This window comes from Sciurus carolinensis, chromosome 17 (assembly GCF_902686445.1).
Source record: "Sciurus carolinensis chromosome 17, mSciCar1.2, whole genome shotgun sequence".
Taxonomy (NCBI): Eukaryota; Metazoa; Chordata; class Mammalia; order Rodentia; family Sciuridae; genus Sciurus; species Sciurus carolinensis.
In genome coordinates this window covers 22,395,403-22,410,853 of record NC_062229.1, presented here as the reverse complement: position 1 = coordinate 22,410,853, position 15,451 = coordinate 22,395,403, and the positions used below count along the sequence as shown (strand labels likewise).

At 54.9% G+C, this 15,451-nt stretch overlaps 2 protein-coding genes across 3 annotated transcripts in view; one reads left to right on the top strand and one right to left on the bottom strand.

The window, feature by feature from the left end:
- Nucleotides 1-196: 196 nt before the first annotated feature.
- On the top strand, nucleotides 197-2,478 carry Gdf1 (growth differentiation factor 1). Its single transcript, XM_047532679.1, has 2 exons — nucleotides 197-530; nucleotides 1,113-2,478. The coding sequence occupies exons 1-2, from the start codon at nucleotides 209-211 to the stop codon at nucleotides 1,910-1,912; spliced, it is 1,122 nt and encodes a 373-aa protein (XP_047388635.1). The 5' UTR covers nucleotides 197-208; the 3' UTR covers nucleotides 1,913-2,478.
- The window catches only part of Upf1 (UPF1 RNA helicase and ATPase), a 34,467-nt gene continuing 21,288 nt past the window's right edge, over nucleotides 2,273-15,451 (bottom strand). For both annotated transcript variants that reach the window (XM_047532675.1, XM_047532676.1), the window contains exons 15-24: nucleotides 14,899-15,112; nucleotides 11,603-11,720; nucleotides 10,833-10,989; nucleotides 9,565-9,707; nucleotides 8,429-8,603; nucleotides 7,693-7,774; nucleotides 5,469-5,630; nucleotides 5,086-5,303; nucleotides 4,631-4,753; nucleotides 2,273-4,079 (exon numbers count right to left, since the gene is read on the bottom strand). In XM_047532675.1, the coding sequence (XP_047388631.1) occupies nucleotides 4,634-4,753; nucleotides 5,086-5,303; nucleotides 5,469-5,630; nucleotides 7,693-7,774; nucleotides 8,429-8,603; nucleotides 9,565-9,707; nucleotides 10,833-10,989; nucleotides 11,603-11,720; nucleotides 14,899-15,112 (1,389 nt within the window). In that variant the 3' untranslated portion in view covers nucleotides 2,273-4,079; nucleotides 4,631-4,633. The remainder of the gene's footprint in view (nucleotides 4,080-4,630; nucleotides 4,754-5,085; nucleotides 5,304-5,468; nucleotides 5,631-7,692; nucleotides 7,775-8,428; nucleotides 8,604-9,564; nucleotides 9,708-10,832; nucleotides 10,990-11,602; nucleotides 11,721-14,898; nucleotides 15,113-15,451) is intronic.

The following is a 15,451-nucleotide window of genomic DNA, read 5'->3' as shown; positions in this document are numbered from 1 at the left end:
TCCAGACCCGCCCTTCCAGGGCCCGGGGCTCTCCCGACCACCCACCCAGGGACCCCCGCCCCGCCCCCTCAGATCCCGCCTTTGGGATCTGTCCCATGTGGACACGCCCCCAGGACCCGGGTCCCTCCGGGCACTCCAGCCCCGCCTCCAGCCCATAGGTCCAGGGCCACCTCGGACCCTGCCACTCTGGTCATCGCCTGGGAACAAGATGCAACCACCGCGCCGCCGTTGCGGCCACTACCACCTCCTCCTCTTCCTGGTCCTACTGCTGCCCTCGCCGTCCCTGGCCCACGCCCCGGCGCCCCCGGGCCCTGCTGCCGCCCTACTCCAAGCTCTTGGGCTGCGCGAAGAGCCCAGGGGCGCTCCCACGTTCCGGCCGGTGCCTCCGGTCATGTGGCGCCTGTTTCGCCACCGCGACCCTCAGATCAGGGCAGGCTGGCGACGGACGCCCTCGGGGGCTACCCTGCGACCGTGCCACGTGGAGGAGCTGGGGGTCGCCGGAAACATCGTGCGCCACATCCCGAATCGTGGTGAGTGGGGCCTGCGCGGGAAGCATGGGTCCGGGAGGCCGAGACTTCCCCGGGCGAGCCTTGAGAGCGGCAGGGCGAGGTCGGAGTGACCGCGAAGGCCCCCGCGCACCCGGTCCGGCCCTCTACAACTGGGCCTCCGCACCCCATCCCTCCTAGTCCTCTGCGCGCCGGAGACACCGGCTCTGGCTTTCGCAAGGCCAGGCCCCCTTGCATCGGGCAGCCCTGACTTGCAGCTGAAGCCCTGCCCCCACTCCACCATTTGATGCCGCCTGCAGACCCCCCGCCCGCGTCCCAGCATCACTTCCCCAGGGGCCCCGGGCGCTTGCTCATCTCTCTCTGCCAGTGTCCCCAAGTGTAGGCAGCCTGCCTGCACCCTGCAGGGCCTCTTCCTTGTAGTTAATGCCCTGCCCCCACTGTCACCCCCACCCCGCCGCGTCGCACCCTGTAAAGCCTTCCAACAGATGGTGCGCCCCCAGCCCTAGGTTCTCACCTCCCTGCCTGTCCCCAACTGAGATCCGATGTGCGGCAGGCCGGGCACCAGGCGGGGGTCGCCGTGTAAGCCGAGCTCTCTCGTCTCTCCAGGTGCGCCCACACGGATCCCAGAGCAGGTCTCGGCCTCAGGGATGTGCCCCGAGTGGACCGTTGTCTTCGACCTGTCGGCAGTGGAACCCGCCGAGCGCCCGACGCTCGCCCGCCTGGAGCTGCGCTTCGCGGAGGTGGGGACAGGGACGACAGGCCCCGCAGACCGCTGGGAGCTGAGCGTGGCGCTGGCGGGTGAGGAGGCTGGCGCAGGTCCCGGGCCGGTGCTGCTCCGCCAGGAGGTGCCCGCCCTAGAGCTGCCAGTGCGCGCCGAGCTGCTGGGCATCGCCTGGGCTCCTAATGCCTCGGCGCCGCACAGCCTCCGCCTGGCGCTGGCACTGCGTCCCCCGGCGCCAGCTACCTGCGTGCGCCTGGCAGAGGCCTCCCTGCTGCTGGTGACTCTTGACCCGCGCCTGTGCCACCCTCTAGCCCGGCCGCGGCGCGAGGCCGAACCCACGTCGGGCGATGGCCTTGGGGGCGTGTGCCGCGCGCGGCGGCTCTACGTGAGCTTCCGCGAGGTGGGCTGGCACCGCTGGGTCATCGCACCGCGTGGCTTCCTGGCCAACTACTGTCAGGGCCAGTGCACTCTCCCCGCCGCATTGCCGGGACCCGGCGGGCCGCCCGCCCTGAACCATGCGGTGCTGCGCGCGCTCATGCACGCGGCCGCCCCGGGTGCCGCCAGCCTGCCCTGCTGCGTGCCCGCACGCCTGTCGCCCATCTCTGTGCTCTTCTTCGACAACAGCGACAACGTGGTTCTACGGCACTACGAAGACATGGTGGTGGACGAGTGTGGCTGTCGCTGACCAGGGGCAGGCGGGCAGGGGGAGCTGTGGCGTGGGTCCAACAATAAACTCCTGGTGGTCTGCTCTGCTGGTCTTGTCACCTGACTGGGGAGGGATGCGACCTCTGCTGCCTACGTGCACTAGGCAAGAGTCCCATGGTGGCGCCATCAGCCCAGTCCTCCTCCGTCCCAACTGCCCCCAATCTCCAGGTGATCCACAGGCCGGATGCTATCCAGAGGAGGGGCAGAAGCAGGGCCTCCCCTGGGGAACCCTCTGCCCACAGCTGGGCCCTCAAACCCCTCCCATCCAGCCAGCTCCCCAGTCCAGCGGCGCCCTCCCACCACGGCCCTGCAGCTCACCAGGCCCCACGTGAAAGCAAGAGCGGTTTATTAATGTTTTATTGGTGACAAAAGAGCTTAAAACAAATTGACCAAAAATCAAGTTACATCGCCTTGGTACAGATGCTCTTCAGTTTGTGAAACTCAGAATGCTGCTAGAAGGTGGAGGACAAAGCAAAGGGCGCGCGGCAGAGGCAAGGCGTTCCAGCCGAGGCGGGACGCGAGGGTCATGGGGAACCTACCCAGATCTACGCCTCTACGCGGCCGACCAAAACAAGGGGCCCAAAAGCCCTAAGCAATGGGAATAAATAAGTCCTTGCCAGAAGGAAGGTGGCCTGTGCATTCCTGCCGGTCCCACTTCAGCCAGAATGTGGAGGCTTTGGGATCAGGGTCTTTGATGCCGCGTGGGGAGGGGATGGCTGGGTGGGGTCACCAGGGCCTGGGCAGGCAGGACATGGTCTTCAACTGGGCGGTCACCAGGCAGATAGCCACCCCAACCCACGTGCCAGGAGCTGGGTGGGGGCAGTCCTCCCAACGTCTTCTGGCATCATAAACCTGAACCCAGACAGAGGCCCCCTCTACCACCTGAGGTGACACGCTCCTTGAGCCCCTTTAGCACAGCCGACTTACTTCTAAGAAACTTCATTCTTCCACAAAAGCAGAAGTAGCCCATGTCAGTGAGCTGTGCCAGCAGGTAGAGGGGCTCCAAATTGGGTGGGTACTGGCATGTTAACCAGCACAGGGCCTGTGTGCCTCCCCAGTGACAGGGACAGACCTGCTTGGCTGTTGCCTTCCACCACAAGCTTGGGAAGGACCCTGGGGAAGCAGCTGCTGGACCAGGAACAGCCACCTTTCTGGCCCCTGGACTCACGGCCAGTCCTGGCTGAGGCCCCCTGGTGGGGCCACGCTCATCCCCCTCACGGGGCAGCTACAGCCCTGCGCCAAGTCCACCGCGCAGGAAGCAGCTGGGCTTCTCAGAGTCCAGTGGAGCAGGCGGGGCCTCCAGGCCAGGCGAGGCCACTGCTGCACCAACCTGCCACCTGCAGCGAGAAGCCTCTGGAAGCTAAAACTTAAAACAAAAATCCTCCTCGAGACCGTGGCACAGGTGTTGATCCCAGTCTCCAGTTGCGCTGGCTCGTATAAACTTCGTTTCTGGAAGCTTCTTGCATCTCCCAGGTCCACCACTAAGATCTTAGAGACAAACTTAGGAAAGTGTTTTTCAGTACTCCTTTGAAAGAATCTTTAAAAAACAAACAGAAAAACCCAAAACCATATTTTCTTTAAATGAAACCCCTCTTAGAACACAGGCCGCATGACCTGGGCGGTCTGGGAGCCAGTGTGGACAGAACCCACACTCCTCCGGCCCTGCCTGGCCGGCAGCCACCCACAGGAGTCTGCTCGGGCACAGAAACGTGAAGTTTTTTCCTGCTAAAACGTAGTCCCCTTTCAATAAAAGAGAAAAAAGAAAGAAAAAAAGAACAGAGGAAAGGGCTACTCTGTGATGAGGGTCTTCCTCCCTCCGCCCTGGTCGCAGACCCAGGTGTGGACGCAGCGAGCTGGGCCTCCTCGGCAGCGGGGCTGGACAGGGACTGGCCAGGCGGCTCCTGCGCGGCCGGCCCACCTCCCGCTCTCCCTTCTCCTTCTCCTCGCCGCCGCCGCGTGCCAGCAGGGGGCGCTCGCTCTGTCTCGGCTCCTCTCTCCCTCGGTTGCTCCTCTCCCTCTCCTGTTGCTCACACAGTGGTGCTTCAGTTTTAGCAGTGGAAAACAGGTATCCATTTATTTTTATTTTTTATTACCCAGAATAAGATGCTGATGGACTAAGCCACGTAGCTTAGCTCTTCCGCTGCCACCTGTGGGAGGGACAGGTGAGAGACCGTTAGGGGAAGCATGGGGAGCCAGGATCCCGTGCTGCTGCCCAGATTCCACAGATACCTGGGTGCTACACAGGTGCCCGGGGACAGTGGCTTATAAGGAGTGAGCAAAGCTGAGGACTAAGGCCAGCAAACCCTGAGCTTTGGCAGCACAGCCTGTGCCCAGCAGCACCCCACTTGCCCAGCTCACACTCACCCCTCTAGTCCTACGTTACAGATGAGGAAACTGAAGCCCTCTTGAGGCAGGGCTGCCGGCAGGGTGGTGCCCACTGTCTTCCCTTCCCAGGCAACTGTGGGCCCCATATCCCTTTCCCTCCTGGGTTCTAGGTTTCTTCTTTCAATGGTGGGTATATGTGGTGCCACCTTGACCCACAGTGGTGATCACAGGACAACTTGGTCCCTTGGGGACCAGCAAACATTTCCAGAATTTCCTCAAAGTCAGATCCCCAGTGAAGACCCTATTCAGTGGCTCCAGAAACTTTTTCAGGGGAGGGGATAGGACTAAAGTCTGCTCAGGGTGGCTTGCTTGCCTTCTAGTACTGGGACAGCCCCGTCACCCCGCCATGTTGGTACGCCCGTTCTCCCTGGTATGTGGAGTCTTGAGATAGCGCCACATCAATCTGTGATTTAAACTCATCACCAAGGTAACTGTCCTGAAAGACAAAATCAGGGAGTCAGGGAAGTGAGCAAAGCTGGGGAAGCCCAAGGGCATTCACATCCACCTAGCCCCACCAGCCCCAGAAAAGAGCCCCAAAACTCCATCCTCAAGCCTGAGAGGCAGAATGACCCATTCAATTATTACAGCACAGGGACAAGTAACTCAGATGGGGACTGCCAGTCCAGTTACTTGGGACTCTTCAGAAAAGCAGTGCCTGAATGGAATGTTCTAGACTTATGACCCCAGTGCTACGTGCCTCATGTCACGAAGGAGCCACCTCTGTTCTGCGACAGTGCTCAGTCCTAGGGACAGGTGTCACAAACTCACCTGGGACAGCTCGGGCTGGGAGAGGCCAGGTTGGCTCATCTGGGAGGGCTGGCTCATGGAGATGTAGCCCTGCGTCAGGGCGCCCTGTGAGAAGGGCTGTGACGCCACATCCTGGCTGGCCTGGCTGTTGGGAAGGTTGGTCTGGCTGGGCCCAGGAAGCCCAAAGCGGTTCTTCTGGCGTCCCCCACGACCAGTCTTGCTCTTGGGGGCACCCCGGCCTGAAAGACAACACTTCAGGTGACCTGAAGGAGGACTAGGCCTCAAGACAAGCATAACTCAGCCAAGGCCACAGCCTCCACAGGGACCACAGGGATTGAGGTTTGGCACTGTTCCAATCCTGATGCCAGCGTGCTCCCCCCAGCACACGGCTGCCGGGTGCTCACCTGCAGCCGGCCCGTTAGCTTGTCCAAAGTAGCCGGGCGGCGGCATGGGTGGCATAACCAGGTTGAAGGGAATGGGAATGTTCATGGCGGCCACGTGGCTGGGGCCAGCACTGATCATGCCGATCTGGTCATGGGTCTGGAAGTACATGTTCGAAGGCCGACCTGTGAGACAGAAAGTGGACAGCAGGTGTCTCTCCCTTGTCTATGTCCCCAGCAGGCCAGTATGCCTGTCAGTCAGGACCTTTGTCCTGTGGTTTCCTTGCCTGCCCTGGCCTTACTGAAGCAAAAAAATGCAGGTTCTTAATCCCTAATCCTGACTGCCCAACTGCTGAGCACTGGCACCTGGAGTGCGCCTGCTCTCCCAGAGGATTCTGGTAAGAGTCACCTAGTGAGGTTCTGAAAATGGGAAAACCACACTACAGGACTGGGGCGGGGCTCACAGGAAGAGTGCTTGCCCAGCATGTGCAAGGCCCTACGTTCCATCCCAGCACTGGAAGAAATAATCCCTTTAATAGCAAATCTCATATTCCTACTCCTTGCAAAAAGCAAGAAAACACCTGTGCGCCACTGTAGGAGAAACTCAGACCTGCTTGCTCTGGCTAGAGGCAAATAAAGGCCCTGGGGCACCTCAGGGACTAGGGAGGCCACAGGTAGGAGGTCTCGCCCTCCAGAGGAAGAGAGGAACTGCAGGGCTGATTCAAGGCTCAGCACTGATCCAGTGTGAGTCTGAGCTAGGTCCATGGTCCATGGAACTCTATGATGACTGAATCCCTGGATACCCTCAGCTACAATGGTGACTTTCCCATGAAGGGAAAAAAGGTTTTTGTTGTTAAAGAACACAGTCCATAGTTTGAGCCTCATGCTTCAGGCAAGGAAAGGGCTGGCTGCTTTCAAGGGCATCTGAGGTTGGTGAGGAGTCACCTCAGGGTCCAGTTCTACAAGGCAGATGAGGGCAAAGCCAGATATCTGAAGGCCCCAGCCTCAATCTATGGTGCCAACTAGCACAGGGGAGGAGCCTCAGGAGGCAGCCCCTAGGACAAGGCTTTGGGTGATGGGGTAGAACCTTTTGGGCAGTTAGGACTGTTCCCAGGCAGCAGAGGCAAGCCTGACCTTAACGTGTACAGAGACTCTGCTTAGGAAAGAACCCCAGAGCACACTCATACATTGCTGATGGAGTTACAAATTGGTGCAGCCACTCTGGAAAGCAGTATGGAGATTCCTCAGAAAACCTGGAAATGGACTCACCATCTGACCCAGCTATCCCACTCCTCAGTTTATACTCAAGGGACTTAAAATCAGCATACTACAGTGATGCAGCCACATCAATGTTCACAGCAGCTCAATTCACAATAGCTAGATTGTGGAACCAACCAAGATGCCCTTTCATTGACGAATGGATAAAGAAACTGTGGTATATATACACAATGGAATATTACTCGGCCATAAAGAAGAGTAAAATTATGGCATTTGCTGGTAAATGGATGAAGCTGAAAAAGATCATGCTAAGTGAAATAGGCCAAGCCCAAAAAACCAAAGGCCAAATGTTTTCTCTGTTAAGTGGATGACAATATATAATGAGGTGGGGTGGCAGGGGGAAGAGAAGAATGAGGGAACTTTGGATGGTGTAGAGGAAAATGGCATGGGAGGGGGTGGGGGACGGAAAGAGAGTAGAATAAAACAGACAGTATTACCCTATATACGTGTATGATTACATGAATGGTGTGAATCTATACTGTGTACAAACATAGACATGAAAAGTTGTACCCCATGTGTACAATGAATCAAAATGCAGTCTGTAAAAATAAAAAATATTTTAATTAAAAAAAAAAGAAAGAAAGGACCCCAGAGAGGCCACCAGCTTCCCCAACAATAGAGCACAGGGAGGTTCGGGAAGACAGCAAACCCCATTAACTGCAGGCCACTGAAGGGAGCCGTGGTATACCCACTGAGGCAGGAGGTGCAGGCCAGAGCACCGGCGCCTAGGGGAGCGAGGCTGAGGGACACTGAAAAAAGTAGAGCAGCATGTCTAAGACACGTTTTGCTTTTAGAAGCCCACAAAGAACAACTATTCAATTTCTGACCAGGGTCACTAAAAAGTGCCCCTCATTGTCAGGACTGAGGCTTGTGAAGACCACCCAAGGAGCAAGAGCCAATGCTGAGACTTGGGAATGTCAACATCCTGGCATGGGGACGTGGGTTAGACTGGTCTCTGCAGGAGACTCACCCTGGCTGCTCCGGTCATAGACGGATCCTGGGATGATGGCCTCACGGGCATCATACATGGCTGTTGTCATGAAGCGGGCCCCCTGCAAAGTTGTGGACAGATGAGGAATTTATCATGTCAACAGAATGAAGAACTCTCCACAGATGTGGTGGCCTCGGGTAACAGGTGCTTGAGCTCTGAGGGTTTGCTGACCTCGGTGCCCCAGCTCAGTTTCTTAACTGTAGTGCTTGCTTCTTTGCCCGCTGCAGGCCAAGTGTGACTCCCAAGACCACCCAGGACTGAACAGCCCACGAATCCCAGAGCCAGACATGCCACAGCAGGCTCAGGAGACCATGCGGGAGTTCAGCTGGAGTTCCGCGTTTCCCCGGGGAGGCGCTCTGGGCGGAGTCCCTCCTGTCAGCGGGGGCACAGCCCCAGCCTGTGCTTGCCTGATGCGCCATCTCCACCACCCACAGCTGCCTTCCCGGAACAGGATCCTGGGAGAAGGAATCCCCAGTCCAACCTCTGCCCTCACCCTGCCCTGAGACCCTCTAGGTCTGTGATGTGGCCCAGAGAGCTGGGCTCACACGCCCGGAGGTGGTGAAGCCAGGGGACCCTAACTCCCAAATCCTGGGTTTCGTGTCCCCTGCCCCTCTGCAGGGTTCTGGTGCCACTAAAACAAGAGACAGGCCAAGCAGACCCCTAAACAAGTGAGAAGCTGGCCCTCTCCCCAGCCCGCCCGCCTCTGGCTGCTCACCGGGTTGATGGTGTTGACAAGCTTCCGGGGCTTGCTGAACTGCATGAGGCTCTCACGCAGGTTGTTCAGCGGCCCCTCTACCAGCACCTTCTGCTCCTTGTAGTAGTTGAGCAGGTGGTTCCACAGTGGCTGCTTTGACAGAGCCTTCGGGTTGCCCACGATGATGACACCATACCTGCAACAAGAACCTGGTGCTGAGGACCTGAGTGCCAGGGAGCTGGTGCTCGTCTGCAAAGCACGCCAAGGGAGACCGAACACACTCAAAATCAAGACCCAAAGGGACACAGGGCAGCTCTCGTCACCTAATGTGCAGCTCCCTCCTTCACATGCGTGCAGCGAGCAGGAGCCCAGGGTGGAGGGCAGCAGGCTCAAGCCAGGTCAGGCAAGCCCTGGAGCCTGGCACCCACGCTGCCCACCCTGCACACAAGTTTATTCTGTGGCAAACTCCAAGCAGCCCAATGTCAAAAACCTGCCAGGCACAGGAGCTTGGAGATCAAGTGTCTGCAGTCAACAGTCATTTCCCAGGCACTGGGGCATGAGCCACCGAGGGACACCTTACATGGCCAGCTCCTCTAGCTCACCCAAATGAAGCTGTGTGTCAAGAACCCCACCTAATACTGGGCACGAAACAAGGCAGCACCCTAGAAAGTAAGGTGCCAAATTAAGACCAACAAGACCCAAGTAGGGAAGGAGCCAATGTAAATTGAACCAGGAGGTGCGAGCAACCAGCTCCTGTTATTGGCAAGCCATAGGCTAGATGCCTGCATTTCTGGTTGACAAGTGGGCAGTTGCTGCTTGATAGTTGCTGCAGGGACAGATACACTGGCCACCTTGGTCTCGGGTCCTTTTTACTATTAACTCAGAACAATTACATTCTAGAACCTTAAGAAGTACTCAGGATTAAAGGGCACAACAAAGTCACCCACAAACAAACCCAAGCCGTAGGGTTTGAACCTCAGACTTGAATCCCCAACACATAATTATGACTGGACTGAGACACATGGGCCCCAGACAACCAACTAGGACACAGAAACAAAGATAACCCATGATGAGACATGGAGCCCAATGACCTCTAGTACGGGCCAGGCCCTGTCAGGCCAACCTAAGCTGGGCCTATGCTGCAAGGGGGAGCATACCTAGCTCTGGTCAGGGCCACATTAAGACGTCTGGGGTCATTTAAAAAACCAATTCCTTGGTGTTCATTTGCGCGTACACAGGAGAGTATGATGAAGTCCTTCTCACGTCCCTGGAAGGCATCCACGCTAGCGATCTCCACCTCCTGAAAGGGTTGGCATTGTCCTGTCAGTCAGCAGGCTGCCCCAGGGATCCCCAAAACCACATGGAACATGTCAAGACACACCATCAAATGCCACTGGTAAGCTAAGACCTGGCATTGCTCACTGTGCCTACTCCCATCACTCTCCTGACTCTTATTTGGGGGGTGGGGTGGGGGGTGCTGGGAACTGAACTCAGGGGTGCTGAGCAACATTCCCAGTCTTATTTTTTTTTCCTGAGATAAGAGACAAGGCCTAAGCTGCGGAGTCAGCCTAGAACTTAGGAACCTTGTGCTTCAGCCTCCAAGTCCCTGGGATTACCGGGATGCACCACCACGCCCAGCTCTCCTGGCCTTTCCTACTTTTTGTTTTCTTTCTTCTTTTGTGTGGTGCTGGGGACTGAACCCAGGGCTAGGGAAGCACTCGACCACTGAGCTACACCCTCGTCCTTTTTATTTTGTTCCCCAATAATAAAAGCACACATGTGCTCCTGGAAGACCTAAGGAAGAGGACAGAAACCAGCTGCAACGTCATCTCCCAGATGTTGCATTTGGGATCACTTGCACATGGAGCTGTACTGGGATGTTAATAAAGGTGGGAATGCTGTCTCCACCACACGGGGGCACCCACTGTTCCCTACTGTTCCAATCTTAGAGTCGTTTCTCAGTTTACTCTGAAAAATGCCCCAAGAAACACATTTTCATGCACACACGGTTCTGATCCTTGAAATATATGGGTCTTCTGAGGTATGACAGTAAAACCTCTAGAAGGAAACAGAACATCTTTGAGATCCTGGTATAGGCACATGTCTTCAGTGAACTTCAAGGAAGCACTGACAACGAGGACATGCCCGATTAGTGCCAGCATGTTAGTGACATGCCTCAGCCTAGTGCCTGACACCAGGACGCTGGCAAGGACACTGGCAATGTGCTATCATATGCCCTTCCCGCGAGGCTAGAGAGACTCGTGCTTCTGGGCATGTTCTGAGCTCTGCATGTGACAGGCGCCCCTCATGTTGGCAAACTTAAAGGTCAAAAGTCAACATTTATAGTGTGACCCAGAGGCCAGGCCTGAAACAAACCTCTACCGAGCGTGTGGCACACGGAAGGGCATCCTGCAGTGTGACATACCTGATAGAGCTTCGTGTGCAGAGAGCCGCTGAACTGCATGTACTGCACCAGGTAGGAGCGCTGGCCCTCGTAGGGTGTGATAATGCCAATCTGGTCAGGCTTGGCACCCGCCTTCAGCAGCTTTGTGGTGATCTTCTCCACATTGGCAGCTTCCGTCCTACAGAAATCAGGCTCTCAGTGACAGGGCTCCCCTTCAAGATCCCCAGCCCCAGGTGGAGGCAGCTCCACCTCCAGTGTAACATGGACCTTCAGCAACTCGGAGCAATGGGTGACACGCTGACAGCTGAGAGTGTGACACTGAAAGCCAAGCTGGCATCACCTGCCCCAAACCCAGCATGACCATAGCTGGGCTCCCTCATCCTTTACTAGGAAGTCAAGAGAACTGGAAAAAACTCACACTGCAGGCTTAGAAAGTGCCCAACATAAAAATAAATACAGTCATGAGCAGTCGCGTGGCTGTGACCCCAGTGACTTGGAAGGCTCAAGCAGGAAGATCCTAAGTTCAAGGGCAGCCTGGGAAATTTAGTGAAATCTATGTCTCAAAAAGTAAAATGGGTTGGGGATAGAGCTCAGAAGAGGAGCACCAATGGGGGTTCAACCCTCAGTACTGCAACAAACAAACAAGCAAGCAAGCAAATACACTGGAAAACAAGGTGGAAATAAAATGCTATTGGTAGAGTCTGCAGAGATGGGGGAAAAGAAAGAAAGAAAAATACCACTCCATAGGTGGCCTCAAAGCCTATGGGTGCTGGGAGATATGTCCGGCTTACCTGTTCAGGTAGGATGTGCCTGAGCTGGCAATCTCCTCCTGGCCCTGGGTCACGTAGAAGAACATGGGCTTGTCAGGCTGGGGCCATTGGAAGTCAAACCCCTTTTTCACACGGTCCGCTGACATTAGAAGGAAAGAAAAGAGATATGTCATGTCAGAGAAGAAAAGTCACAGTTGTCTCAAGTGAGCCCAGGGGGCAATGGGCACTGGCTCCAGGGCAAGGTAACCAGGTTTGGGGTCTATGACACCTAGGACTGAGCAAGGCCATGCGGGGGCAGAGCTGGCACCAACCGGGCATGTCCTCGTTGTGCTTCCTCACATCCACTGAAGACATGTGCCTACACCAGGATCTCAAAAGTGTTCTGTTTCCTTCTAGAGGTTTTACTGTCATACTTCAGAGGACCCATAAATCCATGACCGACTTCTGTGACTGCTGAGCTTCATCTGTCACTGATTTGGGCCTGTGGACAGGCACCTCTGCCTCTGGATCCATTCCTGAGTCTGATATTGCCCTGGTGCCTACAGCAGCAGTGCTCCAATACCTCACAGTGGGAACTGCCACTGTCCTTGAATTCAAGATGCTATGACTGTCCCTAGCCCTGAGCATTTCCTTACTTTTAACATCAGTCAGTTAAAAGTCAGTCAGTCTCCCATGCACCCAACTTGCTTGTTCCCAACTCCCTTGGGAACCTTCATCAGCATGAGAAAAGCAACGTTGCTACCACAGCTACACTGACAGTGACTAAGGCCACCAAGGACATACCATAAAAGTACCTTTATGTTGAGGTGAAAAAAGCACAGTCCATCCACCTAGTCAAAGTGAGGGCAGGGGCCAGCTGGTGAGTCTAGGGGCCCAAGAACCCAGGGACTACTGGCAGATGCTCAGCCCACACAGCTACTGCCAGGAGCTTGCACATGAGACCACAGCCCTCAGCAGCTGGTAAGGACTCCCTCCAGTCCTGCCCCGAATGGTGGCCACTCAGGGATGCAGGCAGCTTCTAAGAGCCGGCAAGGTTCTGTTTCAGGTTTGGGTACTGGTTATGCAGGTGTGTTCACTTAATGAACCTCACTGAGCTGGGCTCTTACGTGGGCACATGCTTACAGTTCAATAAATTTAAGAAAAGCAGCTTTTCCCCCTTTTCTATTTTGTTGAATTGTTGGGATGGAACCCAGGGTCTTGCATATACTGGGCAACTGCTCTACTACTGAGGTCCACCCCAACCCCAAGAAAAAAGAATTTCTTAAAATGTAACTCACTGGGGCTGGGGTTGTGGCTCAGTGGTTAAAGCACTTGCCTACTCAGCACCACGTAAACATAAATAAATAAAATAAAGGTATTTGTCTACCTACAACTAAAAAAAAAAAAAGAAAAGAAAAAGAAAACAAAAAACATGACTCACTGGATAAGAACTAGTAGGGAACAACAACAAATAGTGTCTAACCAAGTTGCTAATGACCTGGAGGACAGTCATGGTGGTGAGAGCAGGACTGGCAAGGGGTCTGGGCCAGCTCTGAGCCATCAGTGCTCAGACACCTCAGAAGGCCACAGGTAGAAGGCCTCACATCTGCTAGCCTGGCCATGTGATGGGATGGCAGCATCCTAAGAGTCTCTGTGGTATGAACAGTGGCAACAACTGCCAGGACCCACGCCCTTTGAGAGCAGCCTGGCATAAGCTTGGGCTTGTGTCCCCGTGTCTAAGTGGCTAGACACACTGACACCGCAGGTGGCAAGGCTCTCGAATGCTGCTCTTAACAGGACCCCTTGGAGTTCTTAAAAGTTGAGAGGCTTTTGTTTATGTGGGTTACTGTGTTTTAAAACTTACAAATTTAAAACATGCATTAATTCCTTTTAAAATAAACCCAATATGTGCCACATGAAGTTTTTAATGAAAATCTACGTTTTAAAATGAGTTGAGTGAGGAGAATGGTCCTGCTCTCCATTTTCGTACGTCGCTGCTGCGCGGTGGCTTAACGGGAGGCCCCCGACCTGCTTTTGGACCAACTTTTGCACCAGACTCCTGTGATATGCTCAAGGACACAAAGAAAGCCAGGCTCACAGGCACAGAGGGAAGAAGGAGGGCAAAGTTTTTATAACCTAAAACTTTCTGGATAACCATGGCTGTCCAGCCCTGAAACCACACCACAGTTGGAAGAGGTGGTTCCTGCAGGCCAGTCATGCCCATCCCTGGTTGTCCTCACACTACAGGTCTCTGGCCTCTGCATGACTGTTTGGTATCTGGGAAATACCTCCTCAGTCCATGCTAATTATCTAGGAAATAACTACCCCTGAGTGGTTAAGAGTCCCGACGTTCACACATTTCATGACAAGGCAGGGGCATTCCATTTGTCACCACCACAGATTTCATCAGAAAAGTACTCTAGGCACTGGGACAACCACAAGCCCACGTGACAAGACTCCAAAATTCTCACTTTCACTTGAATCCTTGGATTTTATCACTGGTGACAAGCACTGCCAGTTTTTTTCCCTTGAAACCATAATGGATTTTCTTGGACCATTTTCAGGAAAATATCTGTCCAGTGCCCCAGTGTGAACAATCAGCACGTATCTACCTGCAAGTGCTTCCCCTTTACTGCCTCCCACACCGCCAGGCCTCACAAACACTTCCATTTTGTCACACCGAAGAGAAAAGGTTATGCGCTCAGGGGTTAGTAGGATGAATCCTCTCCTCTTCTTTCAAGGCATTCTTAACTAACAGTGTGTGGCAGTGACAACACCAAGGGTCTGGCATAATTGGTCAGTCACATCCCGGTCAATCACCAAGAGTGTGAGTGTCAGGACAAGTGCTGCCTCTGTGCTAATATCAGAGTAGTTCTGACCTCAGGGAAGCCTGCAGAAGGTCTCATGGACTCTACTGCCGGGGGCTCTTTGGGGTTCTGGCCTTTGAGAACCATTCACTCTGGCTCCAGTGATCTCCATAAAGCACTTAACGTGCCACCCAGCATAAAGCAAGGTTAGTACCCAAATTCCTGTCCCTGCTGCTGAGTATGAGGCTGTGTGAGCCTTGGTCTGAATTCCAAGAAGGTGACTTTGAATTTCACGGAGGACAGAGGCTCCCCTGCCCACACCCTGGGGAAGCCTCACCCTCTAGGGCAACTGCTCAGTCCCTCTGACCATCACACTGCCCACATGAGGAGCCCTGCCAAGACCTCATACAAAGTGCCCTGTTGTCACCAGTTGCTACGCAAAGCCCCTGAGGGAGAAGCTGACAGGCAGGATCCTTCTCCCCAGGTTACCACATTCCCTTATACCCACTTCTCTCCCAAAGCCCCTGCTACCTGCAGTGACGCCGTTTTGGAGAGAGCCCTCGTAAAAGATGTTGGATGGGAAGGCACTGAGGGCGGGGTGCATCCGGTACTGGACCTGCAGGCGGATGGGACGAATTCCCAGCACCACCAGGCGCTCAAAGAGTGACTGCGACAGTCCAGCCTTGGCCGCCTTCTTGCACATCACCACTGGGCCCAGCTGGCAGTGGTCACCCACGAGGATCAGCTGCAGTAAGAGAGACCACACAAGTTGAAACCTCAACCATGAAATGGCCTAAACACCATTAGCAGAGGACTAGGGGGCTCTGAGACCATTTAACACCACCTGGCCTTTCAAATTCAAAAGGAAGAACATGGGATAGGAAAACTGCTCAGCACATGGTATGCCACCAACAGCACAAGGTTACAATGCTAGACCTGCACTCAGGACCTGGCACATAGAGGCTCTGAGCACAGTTGCACAGGCTACTCTTCAAATATGCTCAAAGGGGCCTCTGTGTATTCTATGCTGCTCTGCCAGGGCACCACCCAGCACATTTTGTTTTTAAAAAACAAACCTTGGGCC